This window comes from Camelina sativa, chromosome 8 (assembly GCF_000633955.1).
Source record: "Camelina sativa cultivar DH55 chromosome 8, Cs, whole genome shotgun sequence".
In the NCBI taxonomy this organism is placed as follows: Eukaryota; Viridiplantae; Streptophyta; class Magnoliopsida; order Brassicales; family Brassicaceae; genus Camelina; species Camelina sativa.
This window is the reverse complement of record NC_025692.1, coordinates 23572055-23588107: the sequence shown is the minus strand read 5'-3', so window position 1 is coordinate 23588107 and position 16053 is coordinate 23572055. Positions and strand designations below refer to the sequence as shown.

Genomic DNA, 16053 nt, shown 5'->3' with positions numbered 1-16053 from the left:
GTGTTAACAGCCACACATGTTCCTCTATTTCTTTTTCCTCCCTCACACTTATATGATCAAAGGACAGATAAAAAAAAGTCTATTAGAGATCGATGAAGAGTTGAAGACATCGATTGTAATAATGGATGAAGAGTATGATGTGATTGTTCTTGGGACTGGTCTCAAGGAGTGTATCCTTAGTGGCCTCCTCTCTGTCGATGGCCTCAAGGTTTTCTCCTCAATTCACCATTTTCTTTCACTACTGAATTGCAAATGCTGTGCTTGTTTTTGTGCATCACATCCAGATAAAGCTTTATTTTTACGTTTACTCCTCCCTTTTGTTATATTTATGAATATGGTATGCAATGCAAGATGTTGAATGATATGTCAAAACAATAATTAAAAAATGACATATAATGATCGACTTATAACGTTTTGACCTTTTGAACGAGTTTTTGTTATAGAACACAGCCCTGTAGATACATCATATATCATGAATGGTCTAGTAATAAAAACACACTTATATAATGAGTTGGTTAATTTATATTTTCAATATGCGAAATCATTAATGAGATAAAGTTTTGTTTTGGGATTTAAATAGGTACTACATATGGACAGAAACGACTACTATGGAGGAGAATCAACGTCTCTTAACCTCACTCAGCTATGGAAGCGTTTCAGGGGAAGTGATACTCCTCAAGAGAATCTCGGAGCTAGCAGAGAATACAATGTCGATATGATCCCAAAGGTAGATTATCAATATAATGCATGTTTATTTTATATGTAATTTGAAAATTTGAATCGATTATTAATAGTGAATAACGGTTTCTTGATCTGCAGTTTATTATGGCTAATGGACTCCTTGTTCAAACCCTAATCCACACCGATGTTACCAAGTATCTTAACTTCAAAGCTGTCGATGGTAGTTTCGTTTACAAGAAAGGCAAGGTAGTAATTTAAGTATCCTGTGGTTTTTTTTCTTGGTAAAGTTAATTGCTCTGAGGTTCTGATAAAGTATTATACGTGTGTCAGATCTATAAAGTCCCAGCCACTGATGTGGAAGCCCTGAAATCGCCATTGATGGGTCTTTTCGAGAAGCGACGTGCGAGAAAGTTCTTTATTTATGTGCAAGACTACGATGAGAAGGATCCTAAGTCTCACGAAGGACTTGACCTTAGCAAAGTCACTGCTAGAGAGATCATCTCGTACGTACAAACAATTTTCCTCCATCTCAAGTCACTTCATATTAGTTTCTTGCGTTACAGGCTTTCTCTCTGTTTCCTTTCCCAACAGTAAGTATGGACTTGAAGATGATACAATCGACTTCATAGGCCATGCCTTAGCGCTACACAATGATGATGACTACTTGGATCAACCCGCCATTGATTTTGTTAAGAGAATCAAGGTAAACTATTTTATTTTCTTCAATCAGCAGACCAAAGGTTCTGAATTTAATGTCATTTTTGGTTTATTATGTGGTGAAGCTCTACGCGGAATCTTTGGCTCGATTCCAAGGAGGATCTCCTTACATCTATCCATTATACGGACTAGGAGAGTTGCCACAGGTTCTCGTTCTCTCTATTCTCATAAGTCATGTAACATATCAGGTTCCTCTTTATTTACGACGTCCTGTTTCTCTGTCTTGAATATCTGTTTACTATTTCAGGCTTTTGCGCGTTTAAGCGCTGTGTATGGTGGGACGTACATGCTCAACAAGCCTGAATGCAAGGTTATCAACTACTTATTATCTCTTATTTCTCTGTTTTATCTATTAGATAACTGGTCTAAATGTCTAATTTAGTATATAAATATGATATTTATTAGCACTTTACAGAAACTAAAACCCATGAATCTTTAACATTATCTATAACAGGTAGAGTTTGATGATTCTGGAAAAGCTATTGGTGTCACTTCTGCAGGAGAAACTGCTAAATGCAAGAAAGTTGTCTGTGATCCTTCTTACTTATCTGACAAGGTAACAATATCACCCAGCAGAAACTGGTTAGTTCTTGTTCAGCCTAGCCACCTTCTTAAGACTGTTTCCTTGTCTTTCAGGTAAAGAAAGTTGGGAAAGTGACTCGAGCGGTATGTATAATGAGCCATCCTATTCCAGACACCAACGATGCTCACTCGGTCCAAATCATTCTTCCTCAGAAGCAACTCGGTCGCAAATCAGACATGTAAGTAGTCGTTATCAAGAACACATTCAAGTTTATAGAAACATAGATCTCAGTTCTTTCTACTTTGATATAGTTGAAGTTAGATCTCTGAGTTTTTTTGGGATTTTGCATGCAGGTACTTGTTCTGTTGCTCATACGCTCACAATGTGGCACCAAAGGGCAAATACATAGCTTTTGTGTCAGCAGCAGCTGAAACTGACAATCCAGAGGAGGAGCTTAAACCTGGAATCTAATTACTTGGACCTGTTGATGAGATCTTCTATCATTCTTATGACACATACGTTCCAACCAATAATCAAGAAGAAGATAACTGTTTCATCTCTGCTGTAAGACAGAGAGAATACAACTTATACTCTAACCAATTTTTTTTTAACTAAACATGTCTTGTTTTCTTATTTTCTGATGTTTCTTGTTTTGTTCTCTTATCAGACTTATGATGCAACAACACATTTCGAGAGTACAGTTATGGATGTACTTGAGATGTACACCAAGATCACTGGAAAGGTATAACATCAGTACTATGTTTCTTGATTTACAAGTAAACACAATATTTTGAATACTGAGTTTTAACTACTGACTTTTTTTTTTTGTTTGCAGACTCTTGATTTGTCTGTGGACTTGAGTGCTGCAAGTGCCGCTGCAGAAAATTGATAATTTTATTTTTGCTATTTCGCTGAGTGTTTTTAAATTTCAAGTGATTTTCTCTTTTTCTATTGGATTATTTACAATACAGTTCAAAGCAACAGAAGTTTTCGTTTTTTTGTTCATCTTAATTAAAACATTGGTTAATTTTGCTTTCATTTGTAATTTTTGAATAATTCAGTCCATATTATGACATTTTAGTTACATTTTGTCCTTGATTAACATTCCCAAAATTTCAAAATTCTTAATTAAATTTCTATATTAAAACAAATGGGAGAAATGTAATTACATTTTGTTTCATTCAAATTATTTATGTATAAACCAAAATTATCGTGTTTCTGGTTGTTTTTGCCATTTTAAAAGTTTAGTTCCATGTTTTGATCATACAATAATTTGAGAAATTACATTGTTCCAACTTTTTTTCGGTTTCTCCATGACTCTTTTTCTTAGCGAACCAGAAACCAATTTCCTTCTAAACCGTTTTGGTTTCCTCGAATTTGATGACTTCTTCACGTGTGATGTATTATAAATATGAACCGTTCATTGGTCCGAATCGGTTATTGAATAATCCCCAACCCTGATAATACGACGCCGTATGCAGAACCGTTGGTGATTTCATTCTTCCTTCCTCAAGAAGTGTCGTTAGAGAGAGAGAAGAAAGCATGGAGGGAAAGAAATTCGAATCTACCGCTCGTACGCCGCCGCAGTCGTTACCGGAACCGTCGGCAGGATACGCAGTGTTTCGCATTCTCTGTGACGTGTCTCAGGTCGGTTGTATGATCGGAAAATCTGGAAGAGTGATTAAGCAGCTTCGAGAATCAACACAATCCAAAATCTGGGTCGAGAGTGGTCCTCCTGGTTCTCTGTACAGTGAAGTCACGATTACCGCTCATGTAGGTTCAACGCTTAGGGTAAAATTAGGTGTTACTGTCAGTACTGCTAGCAACAAGGAGAAAGGGGTTCAAGAACAAGAAGTTGAAGTCTCCAGAGCACAATACGCGTTGTTGATTAGGGTTTTCGAAGCTCTAAATGTTGGATTACGGACTAGTAGTACTAGTACGGTCTCAGTGATGATGTTATTAGAAGGGAGCCATGTGGTTACTGTGATAGGTAAGGGTGGTGAGTTGCTGGAGATGATATGGAGAGAAACTGGTTGTAATCTTGAAATACAGACACGTGATTTGCCAAGTTTCGCAAAGCTTGGTGACGTGATGATGAAGGTACGAACTTGTGATTTCTAAATATCTCTGAATCTGTCCATATGTAGTACATATTCAGAACCACCACTTATTAGTTTCTTTTCAGTGTAGTAACTGTTCTCTTCGTTTAAAGGTCTTGGACTATACTTGTTTGCTAGTCAAATATGTTATGTAGATGCTTGTGTTATCAGAATCTAATACTACTTTCTTATTCTGAGTGGACGTCTTACCAAAATGTGGCAGATCGAAGGAAATGTTTCGGCAATGAAGAAAGCTCTAGTATCCATATCTAGTCGCATGCAAGCATGTGAGCCGATTTCTATTGCGCCTTTACGCAGCAGGACTATGAATGTGGTTCCACGAGAAGATGTCTTGGGTAGGTATTTTGGAACAATCACTCAACCAAGGATAGATTCTCTTTCACAGCGCAGCTCGGACCACAGACTCGTTAACTCTGCTCTAAAGAATCACCCTGTCACCATTAAGCATCCTCTCCAAGCATCAGAAGATGATATCCGAAACGTGGTTCTGAAGATACTCTGTCCGCAACAAAGTGTTAGTGCTGTTATCAAGACTCTTCAAAGTGTGAGAGATGCCTCCATAAGTGTGAGTGATACACTTGCTGACTCTGATGAGCGCTTAATCACAATTACTGCATCAGAGGTTGGTTTTTGCATGCTTAACTCTTAAAGTCTTAATTCTCATATCTCTCTGTTCTCTGTTTACTTAATTTGTTCTATCTAATTTTATTATTCTTGGTTGATGTTTGTTTGCTGCTTGTTCATCATGTAGAACCTTAAAGACGAAGACTCCCCATCCCAGAGAGCTATATTCCTTGTTTTCAACATACTATACGATATTTCCACTAAAAAAATGCTAGACAGTGCACATAAATTATATACCATTGCACGACTCGTGTGCAATGATATATAACAATCATTTGGAATTAATTTTGTTTATTAAATTTTCGTGTGCAGGAAGATCTGGTTATCGTCCTCCTCGCTCTACATCTGTACGAAGCCCTCCTCCTCAAACTGGTAAATTTTAGTAATAATCCAAGTGATTTTTTTTTTATTGTGGGTAAGCTTTGTAGATTTGCTCTGTTCTGTTATGTAATTGTGGTTTTTTTTTTTTCCTGGGGTTTCAGTTAAAAGTGCTCCTCCTCCAGCAACAGCTCAGCCTAATGGTGGTGTTGGTATCTTTGGCAGTCTTGGCTCAACCATAGCTGATGGTAATGTGCTTTATCTGATTTAAAAAAAAGCATTTTGTTTCATTGATTAGTGGTTTGGTTTCTTATGAGCTATTGCGTATTTGGAATTAGGTGTGGCTTGGGGTACTGGAAACGCATTTGGACACAGGATTGCCGAATCTGTGTTCGGCCGACGAACCATTAAGGTCGAAACCGTTGCTTCTCAGGCTGCTGCCCCTGCTTCCCCTGTGGCCAATAGCATGAGTGCTTGTGACATCCAGTCCAATGCTTTCCAAGATGTAAGCTATTAATTACACTTTCTTTATCCTCTTTGAGCATTTTCGGTTGATACCAATCTTTTTCTGAGCATTTGTTCTAAAACTAGCTAAGTGATTGTTTATATATAGTAGTGTTGAATGTGAATCAGTGGCTAGATCTACATTGCCTTGTTTTGGTTAGGTATCTTTTTCACAAAATACATTGAAATTGAAGGACAAGCAGGCACATTGAAAGTTGTTTTTCATCATCCTAGTATTGTAGATTCTATGGAGAGAATGAATACAATAAAACGTGATGTGTTGTTGATGTGCTTTTAGCGTCTTCTTAAACTCAGAAGACTCTGGATGTGATGATTTTTTTAAGTTTGTTTGTTGCTTTTTGATGTATACTAGTGTACGTGTATACGAGGTTATCTGGTTGACATTGGATATTATCTTATTGTTTGTGTGTAGTGCGTCAACAACTTCGGAAGCGACATCAGTAAGTGCCAGTACTACATGGACATGCTCAGTGAATGCAAGAAGAATTCTGGTTCCATGATTTCTGCTTAAGTGTGTTTCCGCATCAACTAGTCGAGAAGTCTGCGCTAAGATCAGTTCTCGTGTCTTTAATATTTAGTAGTTGAAGTCTCTGATGGTTTTCCTTTTCTTGTTGAAAGATTTGGGATCTGTTATGTGTGTTTTTAACTGGTTCTATGGGATCGTTTATGTTAATGATGAAAAATGCAATGGAAAACTATATTCTAATTGCTGAAACCTACTTATTGGAGTTTGTTTGTGTCATTCAGCTTTGTTTCAAGACTGTGTTTTTTATCTTTAGATGTATAAAGTACTTCTCAAATCTGATGCCTGTTCTGTTTGCATTAATTTCAACGGGATAGCCGGTTTGAGAGGAAAACGACGGTAACTAACAATGGTTTTGATGGTGATGAGATCGGCACCAAGTTTCTGTGTTGGCTATTTTAGTTAACATTTCAAAAGTCTCAGCAACCTCAAACTCTTTAGTATATTATATACAGTTAAATTCTCTCATTTCAAAAGCTTATTCGTTTTGGGGCTAAAAGGATCGCGTAGAAGCCTATCTCCTTTGCATGCAGAGTTAGACACCCTTTTATGAGCTATGGAGTGCTTATTAGCCTTGGATTTGGATAAAGCTCTTTTTGCCACGGACTGTTCAGACCTCCTAGCGATAACGTCTAATATTGAAGATTGGCCGACCTTTTCATCAGAATTAAAGGACTTTATTCATTATAGAGATCCATTTGCTAATTTTAGTATTAAATTTATTTCTCGAGAGGATAATATCCGTGCCGAAAAACTTGCGAAATGTATAAGAGCACGAGGTTTTTTTTTTCCCATGTAAGCTCGTCGGTACTTAATTGGCTTTCTCTTGAAGAGAGTCATCTCCGATAACTTAATATATGGAGTTTGTTTGTCAAAAAAAAAAAAAAAAAGCTCATTCGTTTAGCAGCTCTTTTATTATCAGTTGTTTCTTTACACCATTGGGCAAAATAACATCCATAGATGAATTAGTTGAAATGTTGGTATGCAGTTTGACGTACGCTGCAAGCAGCTTGTTGAACAATATTTTTTTTTTAAACAATGCCCTATGTTTTCTCGGCGTGGGGCACAAGTGTTATACTTATATATGTTGGGGAAGATCGCACACTTTTAAATATACGATATATCTGCTTAGCTAGATTTGTTTGGCCGTAGAAAAACATTTGGTTATCGTCGGATAATTCTTCATCCAAATATTTCATAATGCCTAGACGCAGACATGAAGAAGGTTAGACCTTTTTTTCTTGATATTTCAGATGTTGAATTTGGTTTTGAAGACGTTTGGGTCTGTCCTGTATATATATGCTAGAGATTTGTGTATACTTCACCAAATCTAGGGTTTCCGATCGATGATTCTCATCCCTATGCTTCTTGTGTTAAATCTTCGGGGTGTTGATCGTTTATCGATTGGAGAAAGTTATCTGTGTCTCTTGAGCAATTATTTTGGTTTTAAAGTTAGTTGGGATTTTTTTTTTTCTCGGTTTGTGCAGGGAGATCATCCTCATCCCGAAGCTCGCCCTCGCCTCGTCGGACTGGTAAGTATAACTTATGTGGAAATTATAAGCTCTCTTCATACCTTTAGAATCAAAGGTTATAATTGTTTGGAACAAAATGTAATAACTTACTAATTAAAGAGTTGTCAAACAGAGTTAAAAAAATGAAGGAATTGTTAGCCATGGTCAAACGTCTAAGCGTTAATTATGTAATGATGTTCTTCTTTTTTTTCCAACTCGGTTGTGTAGAAAGAAGATCTTCTTCCTCTAGTAGTAGCCCTCGGCCAGCAGCTGCACGCAGCCGATCTCGTGACACTTCTAGTAAATTTCATTGTTCTACGATATTATTTCTCATGCATCAACGGTCATTGTTGTTTAATGAATCAAATGATGTCTCTTGGTTGTTCAGGCAGCAGCAGATCTTCTCCTCGACCTCGACCTGCACCTTCATCAGCATCTTCTACTTCTCGCTCTTCACCTCAACCTCGACCTGCACCTATAGCAGCCTCTGCTCCTCGCTCCGGTGAATTTTCCCTTTTTCGATTTCTCAAATCTTCTTCCTTTCACATTTCGGAATTTTAGGATTTGCATTTTAGTCTAGGGTTTGTGAAATTCCTCTCCTTTGATGTTGCAATTTGGGTTATATATTCCGATTAGAGAATATATCAGTCTCCTGAGCGAGATTAGGGTTGAGGAACACGACAATTTTTGTTAGGGTTTATGTTTTTTTTGTGGTGGGGGGAGGAAGAAATTGATTTTGTTTATTAAATTTGTTGTGCAGGAAGATCATCTGGTGGTTATCGTCCTCCTCGCTCTACATCTGTACGAAGCCCTCCTCCTCAAACTGGTAAATTTTAGTAATAATCCAAGTGAATTTTATAGTTCAAAAGAAAATCCAAGTGAATTTTAATTGTGTGTAAGCTTTGTAGATTTGCTCTGTTCTGTCATGTAATTGTGGTTGTTTTTTTTTCTGGGGTTTCAGTCAAAAGTGCTCCTCCTCCAGCAACAGCTCAGCCTAATGGTGGTGTTGGTATCCTTAGCAGTCTTGGCTCAACCATAGCTCATGGTATTGTGCTTTATCTGATTTAAGAAAAGCATTTTGTTTCATTGATTAGTGGTTTGGTTTCTTATGAGCTATTGCGTAATTGGAATTAGGTATGGCCTGGGGTGCTGGAAACGCATTTGGACACAGGATTGCCAAATCTGTGTTCGGCCCACGAACCATTAAGGTCGAAAGGGTTGCTTCTCAGGCTGCTGCCCCTGCTTCCCCTGTTGCAATAGCATGAGTGCTTGTGACATCCAGTCCAAGGCTTTCCAAGATGTAAGCTAATAATAACACTTTATTTATCCTCGTTGGTTGAGCATTTTTGGTTGATACCAATCTTTTTCTGAGCATTTGTTTCAAACAACCTAGCTAAGTGATTATATATATATATATATATATATATTAGTGTTTGAATGTGAATCAGTAGCTAGATCTTCATTGGTCTTGTTTTGGTTAGGTATCTTTTTCACAAAATACATTGAAATTGAAGGACAAGCAGGCACATTGAAAGTTGTTTTTCATCATCCTACTATTGTAGATTCTATGGAGAGAATGAATACAATAGAACGTGATGTGTTGTTGATCATGTGCTTTTAGCTTATTCTTAAACTCAGAAGACTCTGGATGTGATGATTTTTTAGTTTGTTTGTTGATTTTTGATGAATACTAGTGTATCCGATCTGGTTGACATTGTCTGTTACCTTATTGTTTGTGTATAGTGCCTCAACAATTTTGGAAGCGACATCAGCAAGTGCCAGTACTACATGGACATGCTGAGTGAATGCAAGAAGAATTCTGGTTCCATGAATTCTGGTTCTTATGTTTTGACCAAAAAAGACATTGCTGCTTAAGTGTGTTTCCACATCAACTAGTCGAGATGTCTGCGCGCTAAGATCAGTTCTGGAGAACTGTCTTTAATATTTAGTAGTTGAAGTCTGATGGTTTTCCTTTTCTTGTTGAAAGATTTGGGATCTGATATCTGTTTTTTTAACTGGTTTTATGGGATCGTTTATGTTAATGAAGAAAAATCAATGGAAAACTATATTCTAATTGTTGAAACCTACTTATTTTGTCTGCGTCATTCATTCTTCAGCTTTGTTTCAAGACTGTGTTTTTATCTTTAGATGTATACAGTACTTGTCAAATCTAATGCCTGTTCTGTTTGCGTTAATTTCAACTGGATAGCCGGTTTGAGAGGAAAACGACGGTAACTAACAATGGTTTTGGTGGTGATGAGATCGGCACAAGTTTCTGTGCTGGCTATCTTAAATAACATTTCAACATTCTCAGCAACTTAAAAACTCAATTTTTTTAGCTGCTCTCTTATTAGCAGTTGATACTTTAAACCATTGGGCAAAATAACATCCATAGATAATTTAGTTGAATTGTTTGTATGCAGTTGACGTACGCTGCAAGCTGCTTGTTGAACAATAATTTTTTAATTACTATGCCCTATGTTTTTCTCGGCTTGGGGCACAAGTGTTGTGTTGGGGAAGATCATATATCTCACGTGTCACAGTGTACATTTTTAAATAAACTATATATCTGTTTAGCTAGATTTGTTTGACTCTAGAAAAACTTTTGGTTATCGCCGGATAATTCTTCACCCAAAAATTTCATAATGCCTAGACGCAGACATGAAGAAGGTTAGACCTTTTTTTCTTCATATTTCAGATGTTGAATTTGGTTTTGAAGACTTTTGTGTATACTTCACCAAATCTAGGGTTTTCAGGAGTTGATCGTTTATCGATTGGAGAAAGTTATATGTGTCTTGAGCAATTATTTTGGTTTTAAAGTTTGTTGACATAAAAAAGAGAAGGGGTTTTTAGTTTTTTCTCGGTTTGTGCAGAAAGATCATCCTCATCCCGTAGCTCGCCGACGCCTCGTCGGACTGGTAAGTATAACTTATTTGGAAATTATAAGCTCTCTTCAGACCTTTAGAATCAAAGGTTATAATTGTTTGGTCTAAGCTTTATAGGTTTCATGTTAATTATGTAATGATGTTCCTTCTTTTTTCCAACTCGGTTGTGTAGAAAGAAGATCTTCCTCTAGTAGTAGCCCTCGGCCAGCAGCTTCACGCAGCCGATCTCGTGACACTTCTGGTAAATTTCATTTTCTACCATATTATTTCTCATGGATCTACGGTCATTGTTGTTTAATGAATCAAATGATGTCTCTTGGTTTGGAATAATTAAGTGTGTGTGCTAACTTTGGAAAAAAAACCTAAAAAGGTGCTATTTCAGGGTATATATATATTTTTTCGGTCAACATCTATTTTGATTCGAATTAACCGGAGTGTTCTGTCAGAGTACAAGAGTGGTTATCTAAAGTACGGAGGGCACATTTCGCCATCTCGTCGGCTAACAAGTTTGCCGTGCGGGGATTAAAGGTAAAGAACACAGAGATTATGACTCTAATGTCATGAAGTATCCCAATTAGTTCATTAAATACCTTGTCAGTGTGCAAGAGATCGACTAGAGATTTTGAGTCGGACTTGATGAAAACATGTGAGAAAGCTTTGTCCTTTGCTGATTGCAGTCCCGCTTTGACAGCTAAAGCCTCGCCCTGGAGTGCAGAGGCTACAAAAGTTTCACAGGCTGATTCCTTGAAGGAGAGATTTTTGGTAGTCTCTTCCAATCCATCCAAGGCCACAGTTTAAGGATTATTTCCTCCACGCTGCATCCGTTTCGATGGTGATCGAATCCTCTCTTGGAGTTGGAGTTCTGTCAGAGCGTGGTTGTGGAGCGTTTTCCTCATGCTTCATAGTTTCCTGGGCTTGGTGCCATATTTTAGCATCTATGATCACTTTTTGTAGTGTCTCTGCCTCTGTGAACGACGTATCCGAGAATAGCAGATGATTTTGTGCAGTCCAGAGGTTCCAGAGGATCCAAGGATAGATCGGTGTTGAGGCACCAACGGGAGACAGATTAGTGCTTTGTTTGAGTCTTTTGAACCAATCTTGTGGTGTAGTGTGTCCTCGGCTGCTGTAGGAGGTAGTGACAGGCGCAAGTTTCCAGACATTTGCTGCATATGGGCAATGAAGCAGGAGGTGCATGATAGATTCTGGTTCACCACAGCGTTTACAGCCAACGTCTGTGTTGAGTCCTCTGCGCTCTAGGATTTCCCCAACCGGAATAACACCCGTTGCAGCCTTCCATAGAAAATGTTTTAATTTAGGTGCTGTCTGCAGGTTCCAGATAGTTGTCTTCTAGTTGAAGTCTCCGGGATGAGGGCTCTTGGTGTTCTGTTTTAGAAGGTTGTACCCAGATTTTGAGGAATAGGCCCCTATTTTATCCGGGAGCCAAACAAGTGAGTCTGCCATGTTGACATTTGGTCGGATTTGTCGAATAAGATCCTCAAGGTGAGGTAAGTGTGATCGAATCTGATTTACATTCCAGGAGTTAGAGTCTGTGTGAAGGAGGTCACTTACCTGGAGCGAGAGATCAGTTTGGGGGACTGGACCGAATGGTGTGACCTGTGAGGAGGTTAAGAGCCATGCGTCCTCCCATACCCTGATGCTCCTTCTGTTCCCTACAATCCAGCCAAGGCCTTTGCGGAGTACCTCTCTTCCTGCCATAATGCCTCGCCAACCGTGGGAGGGGTTTGAAGGCATCTTGCATTGCAGGAAAGAGTCGTCTATACAATACTTTCCAAGGAGAACCCTCCCTAGAAGGGAGTGCGAATTTGTTAATAGACGCCAGCTTATCTTTCCTAACAAGGCATCACTGAAGTTTTCAATCTCCCTGAAGCTTAGTCCTTCTGCAGTCTTCGGGAGAGATAAAGTATCCCAGGATGTCCATGCCATTTTTCGTTTTTCAGAGGTATTATCCCACCAAAAAAGAGTGAGCGCAGATTGGATTCTTTTACGAAGGGATTTTGGCATCTTGAAGTTTGACATCGCATATGTAGGTGTAGCAGATAAGACTGCTTTGAGTAAGACTTCTTTACCTGCCCCAGATAGATAGCAGTTTTGCCAGCCGAGAGCTTTCTGTCGGATGCGATCAACTATTGAAGTGAAGATATCACTTTTCCTTCTCCCAATATGTTCAGGAAGGCCTAGATACTTTCCAATTCCTCTTTCCTTGGTGATGTTAAGGACTTGTTTAACTTTTACCTTAAGGTTGTTTGGCGTTTTGGAGGAGAAGGTGATCGAGGACTTGTTGTAGTTGATGCATTGTCCCGATGCAGCTTCATACCGTTGAATTATTCCTGTTAGGGTTGTGCAGTCTTTCTCATTGGCTCGGCAAAAGAACATGGTATCGTCGGCGAAAAGCAGGTGGTTTATCGGGGGGGCTGCCCCTAGCTACCTTGACGCCTTTGAGTGAACCATTCCTCTGTCCCTCTTACCAGAGACTCGAGAGGACTTTTGTGCACAGGATGAAGAGGTAGGGGGAGAGCGGGTCGCCCTGTCGAAGGCCTCTAGTGGGGAAGACATTTCCTTGTGGGGAGTCATTGATGAGGAATGAATAGGATACTGAGGTTACACATTCCATCACCCAGGATATCCACAATCCACTGAACCCCATTTTTGTCAGAACTGCTCTCAGGAAATTCCACTCAATCCTATCGTAGGCTTTACTCATGTCGGTTTTAACCGCCATTGAGCATCGAACTCTTGCCTTGGAGGTTCGGAGGAAGTGAAGGATTTCGTGAGTGATTAGCACGTTATCAGAGATGGATCTACCTGGAACAAAGGCGGACTGATGCTCTGAGACCAGGTGGGGGAGGAACTTTTGTAGCCGTGTAGTCAGGATTTTGGCAATAATCTTGTAGGTGACGTTACAGAGGGCTATTGGTCGGTAGTCGGAGACTTTCCTCGGACCCGTTCCTTGACCTTTTGGGATGAGGCATACGTGAGTCTCATTCAGTCGGGTTGTCATTTCTCCAGTCGTAAAGAAATGTGCGACCTCGTTACAAATATCAGTTCCTGTGATATCCCAGTATGACCGGTAGAAACCTGCATAGAAGTCGTCAGGGCTAGGAGCCTTGTCTGGATGAATTGCAAAAGTTGCAGCTTTGATTTCCTCTACGGTGGGAGCTCTGGTAAGGGCAATATTTGTTTCAGAGGATACACATGGAAGGCTGATTTCTTCCAACACGGTTAGGTCGTTTAGCGGATTGGCTGTGAAGATTGAGTTGAAGTAGCTAGCTATGGTTGATGCAATTTGATCCTCCTCGTGGAAAATGGTTCCCGACTCATCTTCGATGACAGTGAGCCTGTTACGCGCTCTTCGTCCTCTGGTGGTGGCATGGAAGAAGCCCGTATTTCGATCCCCACTCTGAAGCGAGAGGATCCTCGACCGTTGCCTCCAAAATAATTCATCTGCTTTGTATGCTTTTTCCAGTTTTGCAGTGACTTGTGTGATGAAATCCGAGTCTGGAACGTTCGCAGAGAGAGCTATCTCTAGGGCATCTTGATGTTCCTTGATTTGTAGAGCACTGTTTGCTTGTTGCGCCTTTGTCCATTGTACGATGTTGTGTCTGCAGGCATTTGTTTTAGCTAGAACCGTAGGGAGTTGAGGGTTTTTCCAGTTTAGTACATCTTGCAAACTGCCGCATTATTAAGGTCATCTCTTCGTCTCCTCAATGAGGAGTCCTCATCTCCCATTCGAAATTATATTTGCTTCTGTGTTATCATCTACAGATCTAAGTTCTACCGTTTCCACTTCTCCTATCTTATTTGTTGGATTTAAAGATGTATCAACCCATGGCGACTTCCCGTTGCTTAAACCTCAAAGCTGGGATCCTTATCCATCTCTCCAACGAAGAGCTCCCATCCCCGTAAGGATTTTGCATCATCTCTGTATATGAGATCGGGTCTGCTTTAACTGCAGGTATGATACCTCTCCCAATGAATTTATCTATGAGATTGTGATTTTATCTATGTCCAACTCTCATAAATTTTGCAATCATGTGTTATCGACTACGAATGGTTCTCTACGTATATTATGGGTTTTAGTAAAGTTATTTGATAATAACCATCTTCTTCTACACAAGTAATAAATTAAAATATCTAATTCCTGGCATCCTTTCCGTATAGTGGATCCTTCTTAATTATGAATCCTTATGTTTGAGTTTGTTTCAGTCTAATCTGAGGAGAGAATAAGAGCTATATTAATGTCTAACAACCAGCAAGATAATCAGATTTCGACCACTAAGGGTCACATGTATATTTTATAGTTTTCCAAATCGGTCTAAAGTTTAAGTTTTAGGAGTCATTTCTCAAGTATATATATGCTGATAATGAATTTGCAGTTTTTTTAAACGTAATTGTATTCGTCAGTTTGAATAGGGCTGAACTGTTGTTTACAAAGCTGACAACTATATGTTATAGCTGATAAGTTGTGAAACGAATTTAGATAATCTTTACTTTAACAAAAGTCTTACTTAGATCGATACTAACAGTCTCATGCATAGTCAAAGTTTGAACTATAGTTTTCTTATAGTTTAGTTCCAATCAGTATCTATAATTGAAATTGCTCTAAGAGTGATTTTCTTGCTTTCTTTGGTATTTTACATGTTTCCTTTTACTTTAAAACTGAAATTGCTCTAACAGCTCTAATTAGTGTTGTTTTAAAATCATATTTGATAAACTCCAATACGTTCGTTTCTCTAAAACTCCTTCCCACAAAGTAACCTTTTTATTATACGTTTAAATCTCTAATTTGAATATGTATTTGACCGTTGCTTAACTGAACGTGGAAAGGACTATGAGTATGTTAATATGCAGCAAAACTCCTTTCCACTCCAATATGGTTATATTTTAAAGCTCTAATTAGAATATGTTATATGTTTCCACGGTCTTCATTGTATGTTTAAATCTCAAACGTCCTCTAACTTTAATTGTTATATATGCAGCAGATGGCAGTGGCAAGAGTAGTTCGAATCACAACCACCTCATACAATACAACTTAAGTGGTCTTCATACGAAATATCTACACAAGTTGATCATGAGATTTAAGTGACGCTTTACTCTGTTTTTAATAAATCTTTTACGTTCTTCCAAGTACAGTTTAAAAGTTATAACACAATCTACTCCAATTTCTTGAATCAAAGTTCATTTTAACGACTAGGTTTAAGTATAGTGGTCATTAGTGTCAGTGTATATTTTTACTGATACTTTATAATTTCTCATCTTCGAAACAACTTATAAAGCTAGCAACCCCAAAATTGAATGCATTGAATCGATTTAGGAACATAAGGGAAAAAACTTTAGTTTACTGAAAACAGATATCTATGTATTTCTCAAATTTTAAAACTTAAAAGTTTGATTCAGTTACATCTAAGAAATTATATGAACTCCTGATTTTCCATAGATTGTTGGAAACATAGATATGATACCAATGGAACATAAGTGGAACTGGTATCATATCTATGTTTCCAGCATAGAGATTTGAAGAAATGCGTCTAGAGATTTTGAAAATGAGAATTGCTCATCACCAAACTGCACAATCAGCAGAGACGACCTGTGAAAGAGGCTGAAAGCC

At 38.5% G+C, this 16053-nt stretch overlaps 3 protein-coding genes and 1 pseudogene across 3 annotated transcripts; all 4 read left to right on the top strand.

The window, feature by feature from the left end:
• LOC104708163 (guanosine nucleotide diphosphate dissociation inhibitor At5g09550) lies at positions 75-2989 on the top strand. Its single transcript, XM_010424670.1, has 12 exons — positions 75-208; positions 581-727; positions 820-927; positions 1012-1184; positions 1273-1384; positions 1464-1544; positions 1646-1708; positions 1853-1954; positions 2035-2159; positions 2275-2485; positions 2589-2663; positions 2757-2989. Exons 1-10 carry the CDS (start codon positions 122-124, stop codon positions 2390-2392), a joined length of 1116 nt encoding a protein of 371 aa, XP_010422972.2. The 5' UTR covers positions 75-121; the 3' UTR covers positions 2393-2485; positions 2589-2663; positions 2757-2989.
• LOC104709861 (KH domain-containing protein HEN4-like) lies at positions 3464-4690 on the top strand. Its single transcript, XM_010426412.1, has 2 exons — positions 3464-4021; positions 4244-4690. The coding sequence occupies exons 1-2, from the start codon at positions 3464-3466 to the stop codon at positions 4688-4690; spliced, it is 1005 nt and encodes a 334-aa protein (XP_010424714.1).
• LOC104709860 (hemiasterlin resistant protein 1-like) lies at positions 4874-6019 on the top strand. Its single transcript, XM_010426411.2, has 5 exons — positions 4874-4883; positions 4978-5037; positions 5148-5231; positions 5322-5488; positions 5921-6019. Exons 1-5 carry the CDS (start codon positions 4874-4876, stop codon positions 6017-6019), a joined length of 420 nt encoding a protein of 139 aa, XP_010424713.1.
• LOC104708162 lies at positions 7232-9597 on the top strand (annotated as a pseudogene).